Below are 18,792 nucleotides of genomic sequence, written 5' to 3'. Positions count from 1 at the left end.
ACATCAAAAAGCAGAAGGAAAACATTCCCACAATGAAGAAAGCTCCATCTCTGGTTTTACCAGTTCATTTGTTACCTCCCCAAAAAAATCCAGAAGTAAAATTCTCATGAGCTTTCAGCTGGCAGAGAGTCCTAGATTCTATTTTCAATTATTACTTTGGCATCAGGATCCCAAACTTGAGGTAGCTGCTGATACTGAGCTGCTCAGGACTTTAATAAATTAGAGTGTATCACCTTTAGGCACAGAGAAATTCAGCCCTGTCAGGACTTAGTCAGCCTGAATGCCTGAAGAACAAACAGCTCAGCCAAACTGAAGGTCATTTCATATAACAGGAATGCAAGAGAACCAAACAGAGATCAAATATTCCTCTGTCCAGAAAAGGGGCTCCTTTCACACAACGATTTTATGCCATTAACCTTCAGTATACAAGGTAATTTCTCTCTACCTCATCACAGGAGTGAAATACACAGATACATAATGTATTTGAAGGACTTGGGGCTAGACCCTAAATTTTTTCCAGGGTTGCCTAAAAGATCAGGCACCCCACACACACTATTCAAACAGTATTTGTGCATTTATTTCATGGGGCTCTAGAGCTTACGAAATAAATGCCATACTTCACAAGGAAAAGCCTGCAATGAAGCAGACTCAGACAAATGCATTCTGCTAACACTGGGATTCCTCCATCACAATCTGATGAACAAATGCTGTAACCTTGGAAAGTCAACCATAAATCCAGATTTTAAAGATATGGGTGAAAACACAAGGTCCCAGCTTGGAAACTGCTAGTACCTTGAAACCTGGATCTACTGAGAAAAGGCCTTTTAGTTAGACCCTTTGCTTGAAATACAGAAAGAATAGGTAAACATTCTTAAGTGAGCTGTTAAATGAAATACCCTGAACATTCATCAGGTGTAGCAAGAGAATAAAGAACTGCTGTTGTAGTTAAAACCTCAGAAGGAACTTGGGGAAATAAGGCCACAGATGTAGGAGATTCATTATATAAAGCATGATCTCAGTCTGGTAAAGTTTCTAAACAAGTCACAAGTTCCAAACTGAAGGCTGGTACCTTCTAAAAATCGGTCTTCCTACTCCGATCATAACACACAACTCACCTAGAACCCTTATATCCGCTGAGATCTTTATCCATATCCAACTCAGGAGTTGATTCAATGATTGCCTGAACTTCAGATTTTTCTTCATTTTCATTTCCACCTAGGGAAAAGCAAGTGGTACATCTCCATAAACAAGATCACCACACTTAACGACATTACCTGCATGCAGTTGCTACTAATCTATCACCAGTTCAGTAAACTTCTGTTCAAGGACTTATCAAGGTAATTAATTAAGACCTACAGATTTTGATAGTGCAGACAGTGGAATTTCTAAGTATCTCCTGAATTCACCATATGCCATCCAATGCCAGTTACTTCCCACTATGTCTGCAACTCAAACCAAGAAGATGTCTATCATCTCATGAATTTTTATGTCTGGATGAGTGTCACTTCTGTTGTTTACAAGGAAATGTCATAAATGATTCTTATTCTAGAAAAATAAGGGCTAAAGCTACCCATAAACAACAGACCTGTATCTCTTACCAAAACTCTGTATTCCTAAAACCAGAGTCAAAAATGATTTCTCATTTGTGACACAATAATTAAGGTATTTCATAACAGACTAAATGAGCTCCTTAGGAAACATATACTAAAGAGTTAAAGCAGCTCACCAGTGGACACGTTTCTTGTCTCTTGAGCTACCTGTACTTCAATATTCTTGCCTATGTCCAGCTTCTCATTCGGCATATCTGCGCCCTTTGCAAGCCCTTCAACATCTTCCTTCTGAGGAGTTTCAGCAGGCAGTACAGGTACATCTGAAGCAGCTGTGGATGCTGGAGTAGTAGATTTTGAGGCTGCTTGGCTAACATCAGAGAGCTCATCCTAAAATACAGCAATTGCCATTAAAAAAATGAACTCGAATTATTAGAACAGTTTGACATATAAACAGAAGAACAAATAACAAAATTACTGTATTTTACAAAAGAATACACAAATGCAAAGAAACAGGACTGGGAAGAATAAGCCAGTACTGCCAGATTCATCTTTAGACTATGGCTGTTTCACTTCTCTTAGGGAGGCTATAGCCACATAAAACATGCCCTTGTTTTTAATGTTAATGTTTGACCTCAGGTGATAGTAACAGTCACAACTTTATGGTGGTTTTCTGGTAAAGCCTCCTAGACAACAGGCAGTATTCCCTTATTAGTAATCCTCCTAGCTGCACAATGAACTGCTCAATCTTCCCAAAGCTGGTATCAAATCAATTTTGCTAAATGTGCATGATACCTTCAATCATCATCTTAAAAGTCAACATTAAAGCACCGATGCAGAACAATGACTTTACTGATATACATGTACAGTATTTGCATTCAGACTGTTTTTACATGCTTCCCAATCTTAACTCTAAGCCCTGGATGACATTGGGAAGGAGACACTGAGCTGCAGTGACTGCTTGTCTGGTTAAATTCAGATCAACTATGGAATATTGGTAAACAGCTCCTCCTTAAAAGTTGATTACTGGCAACAGTTTACATGTCAGTGACAGTGCATCAAGAACCACAAGTCTGGCTATTAATCCAGCTCCTGGACTCACAATTACGACCATTACTCAGACAGGGCTGCATCAGGCACTGTGCTCGAGGGGAGGTGACTGTGTTCGACATAACTAGAGGCTACTACCTGATATTACTAACAGCCCTCTTCTGCAGCTTGTCTCCTCTCATTCACATTTTACCCCCCATTCAGCACGAGAGCCACACCAACATGCAGAGGTCTTGATTATGACTTAAACAGACGTAACACCAAATGAGCTCACTGAAGATATGAAAACAAATTAGTCTGTTTAGGCCAGTATTTTCTAGCATACAGTTAGAGGAATCTCCTTGGTAAAGATCAAGGTGAAACAAGGAGGCTGGTATGTGCAAAGTGAAGGTAGGTTGGTAAGTTTTGATAACAGGTTCTTTTAGGGTCTTGTCTGGGAACTGAAGGTGAAAGCAAAGCTCCCAGACAAGTCTGTGACATTTAAGGAGAATGTATCTGTTGGCTCAGGAAACCTGAACCTGGCAGGAATGAAGCAAGTTTAGGTTTTATGTAGCACAAATTCATCATACTGCCAGCATCCCTTTTTCAAAAGGAAGGGAAACTGAATTTTAAGGTTATTTAAAAGAAAGTAAGACCTGCATACAGACACACATTCCCCTATTTGTACACAGGATAAGATTACCAAGAATTATAACCTCAAAACATTTACTTTTGGAACTTCCTGGAAAGGTAAGATTTTAATTCATGGGGGTAGGCAGGAAAACACACATTTCTGTTTATCAGCATCAATATAAAGCTTTTATCCTATAATGACATCCCCACATGGAATTTGCAAGCCCTAGACACAAAATTCAGCATTTCAAAACCTGCCTATCAATTATTCCAGGTTCCATCCTTTTTTAGTAAAATACAAACCCCACAATTAATAATATTTGATATTCTGACAAAATTATTCACAAATACAGTCAAATAACAAATGCCCCTAAATGCATCTCTCAATGTGTCCCTTTAAGACAAGAAAGGAAGGAAAGCTACACAATTTACTCAATTGCCTCTTGGGTTGGTGAAGTTCAGCCACTGGATAATGATTCATACTTCAGCAAGCAGATACAGGAGGGAGGAAATGCTACCCCTCACCAAGGGACTCCAGAGCTCACACAAACAAGGAATAAAACCTCAGTGGAGCTGTTGGCTCTGTTCAAACATTTCTACATCTTTGTATTCCGAAAGCATCCACTAACTGATGCAGCACAGACTGATCACCGACTTCCAACACAAAGCTCAAGAAAAACAGCTTGATAGCACAAGAGAAACCAGCGAAGAGAATGGTCTTTTCCGTATGGGAATTTCAAATAATCCCATCTATTTTACATTCCTGACTTTACTGCATTTTTTATTTTGTTAGCTAACTCTTGCAGACTGCTGATTAAACAATCATGAATGTTTGTTCTACAACTAATGAAAATGAAACAATTCCATTAAGTGACAATGAATTAATCAAAATATCTCAAAGCCTAAGCATCTGAAAGTCACTGCTATGTTGGCTTAGCAATTCGGACTTTTTTGGCAATGTTGCCAAAAGACTTTGCCTGGAAAAGGACAATTAGTTTAAAAATGAGATAATTAAATCTGAAGTAGCAGCTCATCTGCAATGCTTTGGAGAAATAAGCAGAAGAGAATGAATGGTAGCTAACTGTATCGTTGTCTTACAACGATATCCAGCAATGTCACTACTATACGAGCTACAGAGTACTCGGTCTTTTCCGTCTGCGTTTCTCCTGACACCTTCTCTTTGTGATACTTTTAGAAGAGACACCATTAATTAAATGTTCATGCATGAAAGCAAAAACAGATGCCTCAAAGCAGCAGAATCTTGCTTGTGCCTTATACTTCATGTTGAAAGTATTCAGAGGAAATAAAAGTACTCAGAGAAAAAAGTTTCAAATCCTGGTTATGACTTCAGAAGTACTTTACATTCATCTAAAACCAAAGATGCTGCTTTGGACCTAATCAACTTACCCTAACTAGGTTTGAAAGATAACAGTCTGTGCTGTGAATTCTCTTTTAGCAGTGCATTATCTTTAGAACTACACCAAGAAGCCTATTTTGACAATATATAGTAACCAATATAATTTTCTCAGGGGACAGGATGGGATCAGAGAATTCCCTTTATACCTTGTCTCCACCTACTCTGAAGCTGTATTTCAGTCAGCTCTTGTGAAGTCTGTTAATCTATTGATGTTAACTGGTGTAGGACAAATTTAAGATACACAAATGGTCCTAGCCAAGAGCTTAAGTGACAGATTTTTTTGATCCAAACTCCTTTTTATTACTTTGATATGGTTATAATTAACCATTACTTATACTTCAGATTATCTCCATATGACCTTTAGGAGAAAAAAAAACTGGGTTCCAATGATTTGTGGTTAGCTTTTTGATTCTTATCAGTTTAGTATTTCCCTGCTAGGTATGAAGTTCACTTCAGAGGAAATTCCCCTCAGCTGACTGCCTTTTCAGAACTAACAGTACATTCACAGTCTTCCAAAGAAAAACCCTCATTGACATAAATATATAGGGAGACTTTACACATTGTGGGGTTATTCGCCACCCTGCAGCTCCCTCCTCCCGCTGTGCACCCTAGTCCTGACTGCCAGATTCATCACACTCCACCACCACTCCCCCATTTTTCCATGTCTGCAGCTTGTTCTATGCCACCCGCTCACTGTTGGAACACTGAACAATTGCAGGAATTATGGCCAAGCTACATGTAAGGGAAATCATAATCACTGCCTAATTTAGGAAAGTTAGGTCATTCTCAGCTCTGTGGTATACCTACGCTCTATGCCTGATAGTAACAGAGGCTGCTTTAAGAGTACTGCCTGTGTAGTAATCAAAGCTTTCCTTCTAAAACAGTAATAAACCAACAGACCCGTTTACAACTATCTAGTTACATATCTAATGCGTAAAGAACAAGTGACTGACCTTTTGGAAAGGCTCCTTAGAAAGAAAAAACCCACTCCTATGAGTAAGAGAAGATGTAGCCTGTATTACCACTCACTTGGAAAACACAACCCAAGCTCTGTTTCTTCCAGTAAGTTCCTTCAAAGCTCATTTGAGTAAGCAACATATCTGGCTCATACAAAGGTGATCTAGGGTTTTCCGAGCTCCTCTTAGATTTGCTTTCTTTCCCCACCAACAACCTATAACCTGTTTATGGGAGCTTCTCCGAGCACGTAAGGCAGCCAAGCTGAGTGCTCACCTTCAGGCTTGTGTGGGACCGTGGCTGGCTTAGCTCATGGAATTTCCAGTGCTCTGACCCAGGCGTTTCCCCCGCTTCTCTCTGTGTGTCAGGCGTAAGCAGTGCATCTCCTGGAGGTAATGGGAAGATGCCCAGTGATATCGGACGCTCCTTTCTGTTTGAAAGAGACAGACAGGTTTCATCAGCCATTTCAGATGTCCCACTATTGATTCTCCTGCACACCTCTGAAACCAGCTGGGAATTGGTAAAATTATAGGTTCAAACATTCATACACTGTGCTCTATTAAATACACAATGTACAAACCGAATGCTATTACAGCATTTCACATCATCTGATTGCAAACAGTCTATTCCATGGCTTTAGATAGCAGTTATTGATTGTACTGTAGCTAACCTATAGCAATAAAAGTTTTACAGAATTGCAATACAAAGAGGAATGCAAGATGAAACTGCTTCCTTATTTCAAACTATGGTTTTTAGCAGCAACTCTTAGAAAGATCATTTTGCACATTTTATGCAAGATACAGTACCACCAACAGCAAAAGCTAAATCCTTAACTGAAGCATTTGCTGAAGTTGTAAAAAATCAGCCTGAAGTCCAACTCTTCTCAAAACGCATGGTATCTTTCTCCTGAAGATCACAGGAATTACATGGATTTGTGTAACTGAAAACAACTGGATCAAGGAATTACAGATGTTAAAAACTAGCATAGCCAAAAACTGAGCAGTCTTAACACTCTCACTTCACCCTAAAGCTATACAAAAGCTTGTGTTAGTAAGGCAAATTACTTCATCTCAACTCTTCACCATCTCTGCTACCTTTATCACTTCCCTATAGCAAATAATGTTTGGAAAGTCAAAAGCTTCATATATTGACCCTCTAAAAAAGAATATCCCCAAGTCAATCCTGCCATCAGTAGCGTGACCAGTGAACAAAAGGATTAATTCTTCCTGCTAGCAAGAGACAAAAACAGTGTGCAGAATGCAATTCAGAGGATGCTACAGCCAGCCCTGAAAAGGAAAAATACCAGCCAGGCATAGAATTGAGATAAAGCAAATTATTTGTTCAGTCAGAACAATGAAACACAGAAGAAAGGACTGTAATCAACTAGCACAGCTCTAAGGATACTGAAGACAAAGATAAAAATGTGCATAAGCGATGGCAGAAAATTATGCTTGAGAAAACATTGCTTGTAGAGTACCCTGCAGAGATAATCCAAACTATTAAGATCTCACATTTCAGCATCATAAATGGCAAATCACAACCACATATACTTTCTTTTGCAAGGCTTTTCATGAATGAAACACAACCTAGGTAAAATTCTGTGCAGAATTAGTACTTGCATATGAATTATATGCAAAAGCATTACAGGGAATATTGAAAAGCAAAAAATCCTATAAATTTCATTGGATTTGGGTTTTTTTTCCTGTTACATATAAGAAAACGTAGCCAAGAACAGATTGTATTTAGCAATTAAGCAATAAACTCCTTTTGTTAATTTTACATTGCCAAGAAAACAATGTTCAAAGAGCAAAACAATTTTAATTGCATGAACCTTTCCAGTACAGGTATAACAAAGATGCCCCTTGTCACAAAAATCTTAGCAACTAATTCTCACATCACATCTATCTTGGCCTTTCATAAATATTATTTCAAGTTAGGTCACTAATTTCGAGGTGGTTTAGCAAAGTAAAGCAAGATCAGTCAGGATTAGAAAATAAAAAGCATCAGATACTGTTCAGCACCTGCAAACTAAGTGTGCTGAGAAGTCATCATGAAAAACAGCCACAGAACTAAAGAGAATCTGATTCCAAGGGTTCCTGCTATTGTTAACAGGTTCTGCTTTTCTTCAGGTTTCCCACCACTCTAATGTGTGTGGGGAACAAAAGACACGCCACACAAGCTTAGATTATGTCGAAAGACAGCCTGAAACCCTTTCATTGGTTAAGGAATCCAGCAACAAGAGGAGGAAAAAGCTGCCCTTCAGGGGCAGAGAAAGCCGGTGATAAAGCCTACATTGTGCATTCGCCCTGGGAAACGCCTCCCAGAGCAATGGCTCAGAGCAGGCAGATTTGCTTACTTGCAGGATATGCCACAAAGCCCATCTTCTTTGTGGTCTTCAGAAGAGAGAATTTAAACAAAATGAGTGACAAAAAACACACACACCACTGACATTTGCCTTCTTTATGGAATAGTTTTACATCAATTTTATACTGAACATATTTTGATGTGCTAAAACATAGTTCAGGTGCACTGCAAGGCGACGGAGTGAACGAAATTTGAAAGGGGGGGGGTAATTTGGGAATGAAGGTTATTATTCATGTATCTGCATTAGAAGAAATTACCCAATTCAACTGAAGCAATTTCAACTTATTTCCCTGGTTGCTGGCTGGGAAGCAAAGAACCCCTTCTACTCCTCCAGTGTCCGAGAAACACCTTGAAATACAGCAGCGAGCGGGAGGCAGGCACGTGTTTTTAAAGTCTAAACTAATATTCTGAAGTGAGGTATTGAAGCATTTAGGATAAGCAACCAGATGCTGCGTTATAAAATCTGAAAAGCAGAAACAATTCTTCTACAATTAGATTCCTTCATCCTGTATTTTTATCTTTTTTAAATGAAGACTAAGGAACTGCAGCCCAATTCCTGCAATTCCTAAAAGCAATTACTAAGGGCGGGAAAAAGCATTGCTTCCTCAAAAACCCCTCAAACCCATTAAATATTCCCTAGGGGAACAAAAGCACATTGCAAAACCCCTACTTCTTAAGCCATCTGCTTGCTTCAATATAAAGTCTAATAAAAGTTACTGAAGCTCAATATTTTGCTTTGCTTTTTTAGAGTTGGTGGTTATCTGTTTCGGGTTTGGATTTCCCCCCCTCCTTTTAAGCAAACACAGCCTTACCAACTAGATCAATCTACAGAGTTATGCTTCAAATCTATTGTATTTCTTTGTATTTAAATATTCATACATATTTATTTTCAGTTATTAATAACTGGTATTTCTTTCATCTATTGATTGGCTTTTAACCTTTGGAAGAACTCTTCTGTGCTGAGAGATGGACGTTAAATGCATCTACTACAGAAAGTCTACATATACCATGTATTAGTCACACAGCTCTCAGAGAACACTATTTTCCCAGCATTTTCCACTTTATACATAAGGTTTACTATTAAATTTACACCCACAGTTAAAGTATGTCAAGTTTTCAGGTCAGAAAGCTGCATTTTAAAACTTTCCCAGCTCTTCTCCATTGGTAATTGCAGCACTAAACCATGTCAAGATTACTTTTGGTCACAACATTCTAATGCATCTCTGCTACTGCTCCAGGCAACTAGGACAAACAGAACATAACTTGAGGGGGGACAGACAGAGCTGGCAACTAGCCATACAAGTATAGAAAAAGAGGAGAGGATAACATTTGGCTGAACAATAGTGAATGAGCTTTAATAGCCCTGATGCTTAAATAAAGATTTTCTTTTTCCCCTCACTGACCAATAATCAGGTTTCTTAAAAATAATATGATCAACTAATTTCTGTGGGTTTGTGATCATCAGTTAACTGATCTTACATAGGTGTTTGGACTGTAAAAGGTGAAATTTAATAGTACAAGGCCTCAGACTGTATACATTTATGGCTATCAAGACCAGCCACGTACCTGACAATACACCGAACAGGAGCTTTATCCTTGACATTATTGCAGCTTTTTCTGCAGGCTACAATAAACCATTGTAATACCTTTCTAAGAGATACACATAAACTGACCTTGTACTTACTTAGAAGGCAATGAAATCTGAGCGTATAAAAAAACCTATATTGCTATATCCCAGTCCATAAACAAGTTTACAAAAGAATTTGAAATCTATACACAACTGACACCTCTAATTTATCCTTGCTCTTTCTGCATGAAAGGAAAATGGAAAGCAGAGAACATAGAGCACATGAAGCCAAGGTTCAGTAGGGCAGAGTACCTGAGTATCCTTGGTAGGTTCTGCGTCAGAGCTGGCACACCAGTAGAAATAGAAAAGTGCACTAGCAGCAAAACCGAGAGAGACACCAGGATAGCAGAATTAATGACCACCGCCCCGCCAACGAAGCCAAACACAAATAGCAGCATGCATCCAGGATTCATGGCGCTGTGCTGGCATGGTGAAACGCCGGAACCGAGAAGGCTACACAGGGGCCAAGGGTGTATCTTTGTAGGCAAAGTCTGTCATTCAGCCGCTGCCACAAAAACAATGCCATCAGCAGCAGCTTTCCACTCTTCTGCAGCAGCTCCAGAGCAATGACATCACCGCTCTCCTCCCCCTCGCAGCATCGATGCAGCAACGCAGAGACACAGCCAGCCCTGGAGTTATTCTCCCCTCCTTCCACGCAGAGTTCATAGGCTAGAAAGCTTCAAAATCTGCATAATATATTCACATCAAGCCCTTAGAACAAGCGGGTCTCACGACGCACACCTCCACCAACCCGTACACAAAGCCATGGCAGGATAGCCATTATTTTGGGACAGCTGCTGACATTTTCCCTGCCTACCTGAATGCAAACACTCCAAAAAGCCAAAATCATTTAAGGCTGATGTACAAAGTGTATCTCGACATTTAACAGCGCAACAGCAAAAGCCTCTTTCTACCGATTTCTACACTATTCTCTTACCACATTCCAATCATACAACAAATCTTTCTGATTCAGCCAAACCGTTGTTGTAGGATTAAAGAACAAAGTCTTGCAAACACAAATGAACGGATTTTTTCTCTTTCATTTCAGGGTGAGAGCAATAGCTTACCTAATTCTACTGTGTGGTGTGGATTCGAGCTGATCACCCCCTGTTAGCTGATGAAGTTTAGTTCTTTCCAAGTGCTCCATATAATTGTGAATCATCTGTTTAAAAGGACAGAGAAACAACAAGAAATATTTAACTACATCTACTTCTACTACAACCACATAATTCTTGGCCAGTACAATATAATCTCCCCCTGTAATGCTAAAAATAGTAAAGGCATTCAGAAGCATTAAAGCCATAGGTGAAAGAAGCAGCAAAATTATGCAGCGTGTAAAACCACAAACCAGAAGAGAAGCCCATAATAAATAAATTGGAGAACTTACTTGTGCATTCACGCACAGGGAACATCTTAAGGGCACACAAAGTGCATGTGATATTACAAAGGAGTTTTGAACAGAAGTACCATGGTCAAATCCATTCTGGAGGCTGTTTAAGACCTCTATATCTGGCAGATATTAACATTTATCGTGTGACACAACAAGCCTACAACCTAATTGCAAAGTACTGTGAAGGTCAGACAACATGTACTTCAAATATTAAGCGTAATAAATCGACAATCTAAGACTCGGGTTATTTCTGTTGGCAGAAATTTGAAGTCAGCATCTCTTTTTTTTCTGCTAATATTCAAATTGAAGCTTTCTGTATTTCCTAGAAGTGAAGCCTGGTTTTACATCATCTAAACTGACATCTCAAAAATGAGCAAGTGCAGGTGGATTTTCAGCACTGAAGAGTTTTTCTTGCTTGCTCTTTCTCTTAAGAGCAACAGCCCCAGGCCAACATGCTAACTCCTGCAGTCATGACTTATTTAACAGACCCGGATTCCAATCAGCCAAAGGATGATGCTGCTCAGCGTGTAACTGATCCAGGACATGCACTGGGAGAAGTTGCAGGTATCGCTGCATCACTCCAAAAGGTTAATTTGGACGTATTATGTCCTTGAAATGAAAGCTGGGAAAGCCCGAAGAGAAGCCTACATGAGACATGGTATTTTTAGCATTTCTGCCCTCACATTCACAGATGAATAGGGCACTCAGTACATGAGAAAAAGAAACAAATCACAGGTGCACTGCAGAAGATTTCAGTGTACTTTTCTTCCTGAGAGGTATTCAGGTTGTATCTTAATGGCTTCCTATGGAAAAAAAATACCTGTTCCATAAAACTAGTGTCTTCTGGTATTGTAGAGAGACTATACACACGCTTTTAGGAGAGCTTTATTACCACAACCAATACTACATAACGTTTCATTCTGGGGGCAGTTACACTTACTAGAACTAAATTCAGCAGGACCTTGAAACCTGCATCTCCACGTTACTTTCAAGTCAGGGTTGATGCGTCTGAAGTCCATACGCTTGACCTTTAGATACTACTACCTTCAGTTACCATCAGCTTCTCCACAAACACTGTTTGCCAGCATTAGCTGTATGTGAATACCTACTTGGATTTTTCTGCTGGAGTAAACTGGCTTAAGATACCCTGATTGATGGAGAGTCTATAAAATAAGTACTGGTTATGTACAGATCCTGGTTTTCCCAGCATTCACCTGAACTAAATAATATAAATCAGACCAGAAAAAATTCTTGCTATTTTTAGAGAAACATTATATAATATACTTTAACTGCTGTCAAAAGCTTACAGTTATCCTCCAACAAAATGATAGAAATGCAGCATTTCACTAGGATCATCTTATTTGTTTTCTGATTTTTTTAATGCTTGCTCACACACAGAAGCAATTCGAAAGAATTGAAAGCTTCACTTTCAACTATCCATATTTCTTGGTTTTCCTGTTTCTTCCAAAGCAACTAAAATTCAATGTTCCAATGGTTCCAGTGCAGTTTTGCACAGGTTTACTGTAATCCAAATTAGTTTAGAAATCCTAGGAAAAAAAATGCATGACTTTGAAACCCACATTAGACCATTCTGTATCTAGGCTCTGCTTTATCTGTTCATGTATCCCCTCACCAGGAAAAGGAGATATTACAGAACAAAAGCTGATGTGCCTGCAAACACTTTAATTTGCAGCACACTAATTGGTTTCTCACAGTAAAATGTTAAACACAACATGTGTGGTGCTTTTTAGCTACTGAACAGGAGCTACGTAACCAGTACCCTTCCAGGGAACAACTAACACATCGGGGAAAAAAGAGCAGGGTCAGTAAAACCTGCATAACTTCCATGTTTTGTAAAGTACATGGTTTAACCTACTTGATTCCCTCCTCTCAGCCTGTTCTCTTGTTTACTGAAATGTCTCATCACATTTATTATCCACATACAGAGGCTGGAGGGTAGGTCAGTTCAAAGGACTATGTGGTTTAGTGTTGTTCTGCAGATGAAAATGATGCTGATGGCAGAATAAGCAAATCTGTAGAAACATAGCACATGGATTCACAACTACTAGAAACCAGTTGAAATACTAAATTAAATACTGTAGTTTACTGGGAAGGCAGCTCACTGCCCATCTACATCAAACCTTTAAAGAGTCCCCCCAAAACCACTGGGATCTGAACCAGATAACCTCCATGGATTATCTCAATTTAAATTACTTTGAGGTTCAGCATATCCCTGAAGCACCATCCTGATCCAAATAAAACCTATGAACTAACGCACCAGAGTTCTCAGAGCTCAAAAATCTGATCCAAGTGTTGCTATGCTTTGAGATTACTCAGCTATCCAAAGCAAAGTGTTTTACTATTACAATTTAAAAATAGAATTAGATTGATTTAATTGCTCTCTACTCAGGAGAATTCTTAATGAAGTTACACTAAGGTACAGCTGATCAATAAAGGACTACATCTACTGCCTTTCTCTTCTGTAAGAATTGCAGTCAGTGTGCAATCATAGAATAACCTTTTTCTCCTGACAGCTCACCTGGCTGCCCCTGAAATCTGCAACTACTTCAAATATGATCAAATGTTCCAAAGAAGATGTCATAAATACTGACCATCTCCCACTGTTGTAGTTAATTACATTGCTCAACTACCATATTAGCTGAGGGGATTAAAGATAAACTCAGAATTTAGAGGAATTACCTTAGTTAACAGCACTTCACAGTTCATATGTTAGCTCATTTCAGGGCACAACGTGTACAAACTGACCACAAGGAGCTTCTAAAGATGTTAAAGTCCAAATATAAAAGCCATTCCATTTGAATGCAAGTGACAACCATGCAATGTCTGTCCATCTCAAAAGCACTCAGATTGGTTTCCTCATGTGGCACGTGACAACGTCTACAACTGCAAAAAGTGCCAGAGGTTTCTCTAAGTCTTAAACTTCATTCACTGAACGACAGTTACCATCCTGTCACTAGTTTCTATTCCTGCCCTTACAAATACGACCACTCTCAACGCACAAAACCTTAGTACTTTGTCACAAACAAATGTGAATACATCATCTCGTGGTTACTGTTACCTGCACCTTTTCCTTAACCAGGTTGAGAGCATCTCCTTTATACCTTCCTCTCTCTTTCACTCCTCCTTCCTTTTTGTGTCAACGCTTTAACTCCCCCAGGACAGGTCTTTGTAATTCTTCTGGTGTCAGACCAGGCTCAGTGCTACAGCCCTCGCTGTTTGCTCTGCTGACTCCATCAAGTTTGGCACAAGCGGCTCCTCCCTTTGGGAATGTGTGACCAACTGTGTATATATAGATCTTTTTGTGCCCCACATAATCTAGATTTATTAAGGTAACAGACATTTCTAGAATCAACTTGATGCAGAACACAAGTCCTAAACACTTCCATGTAACTACCTTTTACCTTTCAGGATTCGTGGTGAGCTTGTCACCTAAGTAAAAGCATCATTCCCACTGGTGAGCTTGGCCCACCTTTATCCACATACAAGATGATGTTGCTGGCAGATACAACAGCATGCAAAGATGTTAAATCCAGGCTTCATAAATCAAGCTGCTAACACTTAGCATAAAGCTTTGGAAAAACTATTTGCTTGAACAGGTAGCTTAAGTCTCATCTCAAAAACACCAGGACTGGTACCCATCCTTACCCACAACTGTAACTAGTCAAATCCACTTAGAAGGCTGTTTCCTTGCACAGGGACTTGCTGGGGATACACTTAACCAGATGAACCCAACAAAATCCATTCCCAGTGCCAGAGACAGGCTTGCTGCTCTGTCACACTGTATCAGTGCAAAACACAGAGAAACTTCCATGGCCCAATTATGCTTCATTAAACTAAGCCCATATTCTGTGTCAGGGAAAGAGATACTGAACCATCTTAGTTTTGTGTTTCCCAAAGGATAAAAAGAAACACTTCCTTAAATGGAAAAAAAGGAATGTTACTTTGGAAATTTGTGATAGAGATGCCACAGGTGTTAGTTAAATCTCAAGTAGATGCTACAGTACTGCTTTGCCTCACTTTCCCAACTGAGTCATAAAACAGCCTTCTGCCAAGCCTTTAGGACACCAGCACCATAGTTATGAAGCGTGCCCCATCAACTATGCAAAAATAGTTTTCCTCCTAACTCAGTGGGCTTGCTCTAAAAGTCACTAGCAGCAGGGCATCATCTCTTGCAGCAAAGGTAAAAAAGCACCAAGAGGTATGTAAGAAGACAGGACTGCCTTTAGACAGGCAGTATAACAAGTCAGTTTTCTATTTAATAAAATAGTATGAGATAAATTCATAACTGAGTAGCAAAATTCCTTTCTAAGTCTGTAAAGCAAAAGTCTGAAGATTTCTGGATTAGCCTTCTGGCGCAGAAGTCTAATCTATCTTAGAGCACACAGCACTGTGGCTCTATTACTGCTTCCCGCATCTGGTCCTTTGTAGCCAGAGAAAGACAGAAACAAGACTTTGCATAGTTAGATTCCAGCATACTGTTTTATTGCTCATCTGTTGAGAGCATTAGAACAGAGGAAGATCAGCACAAGATCAAGATATGCTGCAAGCAGAGGAAGACCATGGATGACAGTATGTTAGCTAAGCAGGGGATCATGATACAGATGTAAGAATATGTTCAGGCTGCATGTGTACATTCTGTTCTGACTGAACATTTATGCTCTTCACTACCTGCTACAATGCGCAGCTACACTCCACCTTCCAACCTGCCAATGCAACTGCTCAGGTTATCATACTCCAGTCCATTTAAAATCCAGGCAGTTAGCTCAAGCACAGACTTACTGGGGGAGGAAGCTTAAGGGAATACATCGCATTCAAACCCATTAGCTCATCTCCCACTCTATGGAGAGCAACGAGAAAGACAGAAGCTAATTTAAAGGAAGGGTGAAGAAGGCTAAAGGCTCTTCCCAGAGCTCTACCGAGCTGCAGCTGCAGAGACACCGTGTATACATCTCAATGACGCTGCAGTGAAGGATTCAGCTCTCCAGTTCACATCACAGGTGTAGCTTTCCGTGGGTCAGTTGATGTAGGTCTTGGTCCATTCAACTGAAACTGTTGAGGTGAAACTCCTGTGAGCTGCTGAGCTAGCAAGCTTGCAGAGCAGTGATCTTGTGGCAAAGAGGTAACCACAGACAGAAGCATAGAATTACAGAGCATGAGGATGGAAGGGACCTCAAGGATCATCCTGTCCAACCTTTCCAGACAACGCATGACTTAGACTAGATGTCCCAGGCAAATCTTAAAAGTGTCCAATGGTGAAGAACCCACCACTCCCTGGGGAGATTATTCCTATGGCTGATTGTCCTCATTGTGAAAAATTTTCCTCTTAAAGGCAAGTAGGGTTAGTGCCAAAAGAGGACACAGCTACAGAACCTCAGTGAACTCAAGAGTTGGAACAGAAAGACACAGTCTGAAATACTACACTCTAAATTTAAGAATCAAGGGAGAATAGAGGGAAGCAAATACTGAAGACAGGCAGAATTAGAGGAAAACTGCTAGAAATCCAGATTGCAGAAAATGTAGTCAGGCTGCATTTTTAACAAGACATCTGTCAAAGTAATCACTGCCAACATCTTAGAGCTACCCAAAAAAACCCACTTTCTAATGCTCTGCTCATTATTTGGTCAATTGAAATAAAAACAATTGCCATGGCAGTAAGTACCAAAGCTGGATCACTTGCAAAGACAATGGTGAAGCTGATTCAGAAGGAAAAACATATTCCTTCCTAGAAGGACATGAAAGGCTTCAGAAACAAGTATTGTGATAGAAATATTTAAGCCAATAAAGTTCGTAACTTAATGCTTAAAGTAGGTTGGATATTTGCCGAAGTATCTTGCATTAAAAAAGTTACTACACAGACCTAACACACTACAATTCATTTGGAGAAAGGGAACCAGGGAATCAAAGGGGATAGGGCAAGATGGGTGCTGTTACCAGTCCTCTCCAGGCCCCAGGGATTTCAGTCCCCAGGTCTTAAACACTCAGCAGATACCAGCATTAAGGTGCTGACCTCCTGACATTTCAGTCCATGACTAAAGCGAGATATAGCAGGAAGCCCATACTGTCCAAGATTCACAACAGTCTCTCATTGCACTCAAAAATGTCTCAGCAAATAAGGAACAGGTAGTTAACTTCCTAAGGTTAGTCACACGGTTGTCAGAAAGGCTCCCAACCTTTTATCAACAACCACACCACTGGTAGCTGTTCTTTGTCCTTAGTTCCCAGCCCAGACCCAAGCTTTCACAGCCCACAAACCCAGTCCCCCATCAAATCTCCATGTTCTATCTTCAATATCCTGCTGCATTTCAGCAGCTGCCAGCTGGTGGCCTGAGACTTGTGTGCATTTCTAGTAAGTAACATGTACACACGCCTGTCACCTAAAAGCAGGGACCCAAGTCTATGTAGACAAAAGCAGAAACACCCTAACCTGAAGGTGTTTGTTTTTAGAAGCCAAGTATTTTCTAAACAAAGGGGGAGTTGAAACATTAAAAATGACAAAAATAAATAATGCTGAGACTGGGGAAGCAAAGACAGAAAGAAGTAAGAAGTGCAGAAAGCATGAGACCTGCTCGTAGGAGCACAGAGGTGTGAATATACCATGTTGCATTACAACCTATTTCTTTATGAAGAAAGGACATAGTCACCTCAGTAACAATAAAGCCCAAGGAAACACCTCTCCCTACACCAAAGAAAGTGAATTTAAGATGCAAAAGCATTTAATAAATTGGAATCAAACCAGCAGAGGCTGTTGTCCGTTTTGGAGCAAGACCTACGTAAAAAGATATCCAGAACATTTCATTAGCATTTCATTGAATTAATGGTGCCCAATACATTCAGTTAGTGCCATTTCTATAGTAATAGTACTCAGATGTTCTAACTAAAATAAGCCAAAACCCTGCAAGCACACAGTACTTCCAATTCAAAAAGGTGTAAAACTAATTAGGGAGCATTAAGCCTTTCAGTTTACTTAGATTTCCATTTTCAACAGATGCAGCATTCTACAGCTGTTATTTAGTAACAAACATGATGTTAAATACATTAAGATTTCAGAAAATACATTAATATTTTCATTTAAGAGCTATAGAAGTCTTGCCACACAATACTCAAGCTACATGCTAGTTGTGGTTCCAAGCCACCTTCAGCTGCTGTCAGCTCATCTTAAGATGGCTAAGGAAGTATTAAAGGTAACCAAATGTGACATCTGTATTTGCTTTCCCTTTCCCCATATGTGGTCTTTTGAATTAGGAACAGTCAGCACTGCATTCCCTTTCTTGAGGGTGATGATCTAAAAGCAGCTAGTCTACCTCTCAAACAAAGCCAATCAGAGCAAGGAAGAGAACTGTACTCGATACTGGGACTTCAGATTAGTAAGAATTATTCAGAGAACAATGATTCCCTCACTAAAATAAGTATACCAGTCAGGCAGCAAGCTTTGGTGCATGGGGAAGATGACCTGCTACTAAAAATCAAAGCACTGCAAGTCCCTTTATGCTTTAGAACCAACTTGAAAATTGTGGCTTATTTATTTAACAGAGTCAAACTTCTCCCATGTTCATTAGCAAACCCTGTTTTCAACAGCTATCAATTAGTCTGGCAGGGACTTCCTTTAATCATGAATCTCAGTAGGAGGTGAGTTTTTGTTCCCTCCACGGTGCAAGTAAAACCAGCACAGAAAACTGCTGCAGAGTACTGAAATTGCAATTGCCTTCCTATTTCTTTGAAGAACCAACTTTGAAATAGGAAAAAGTAAATTCCTGTTTTTTAAAACTTCTGATTCTCTGACAAAGCTACAAAATGGACAAATGCATAATCA

General features: G+C 39.7%; 1 protein-coding gene across 5 annotated transcripts in view; it reads right to left on the bottom strand.

Annotated features, from left to right (window-relative positions):
* Positions 1-18,792, bottom strand: part of SPAG9 (sperm associated antigen 9) — a 63,767-nt gene that overhangs the window by 26,313 nt on the left and 18,662 nt on the right. For 4 of the 5 annotated variants that reach the window (XR_009743743.1, XR_009743742.1, XM_061455407.1 and 1 more), the window contains exons 4-7: positions 10,639-10,733; positions 5,857-6,010; positions 1,727-1,937; positions 1,116-1,215 (exon numbers count right to left, since the gene is read on the bottom strand). Coding sequence is in view for 3 of the 5 variants with exons in the window: in XM_061455407.1 (XP_061311391.1) it covers positions 1,116-1,215; positions 1,727-1,937; positions 5,857-6,010; positions 10,639-10,733 (560 nt within the window). In the remaining 2 variants the exon portion in view is untranslated. Of the gene's footprint in view, positions 1-1,115; positions 1,216-1,726; positions 1,938-5,856; positions 6,011-9,823; positions 10,402-10,638; positions 10,734-18,792 lie in introns of those variants that run through there. The other variant, XM_061455409.1, reaches the window with a different exon arrangement.

The sequence above is a fragment of the Pezoporus flaviventris genome, unplaced genomic scaffold (genome assembly GCF_033815535.1).
Source record: "Pezoporus flaviventris isolate CSIRO_AGI_PZ_B2104156 unplaced genomic scaffold, CSIRO_AGI_Pfla_v1 ptg000020l, whole genome shotgun sequence".
Classification (NCBI taxonomy): domain Eukaryota; kingdom Metazoa; phylum Chordata; class Aves; order Psittaciformes; family Psittacidae; genus Pezoporus; species Pezoporus flaviventris.
The sequence above is the reverse complement of the archived record's forward strand: the minus strand, read 5'-3'. Positions and strand labels throughout refer to the sequence as shown.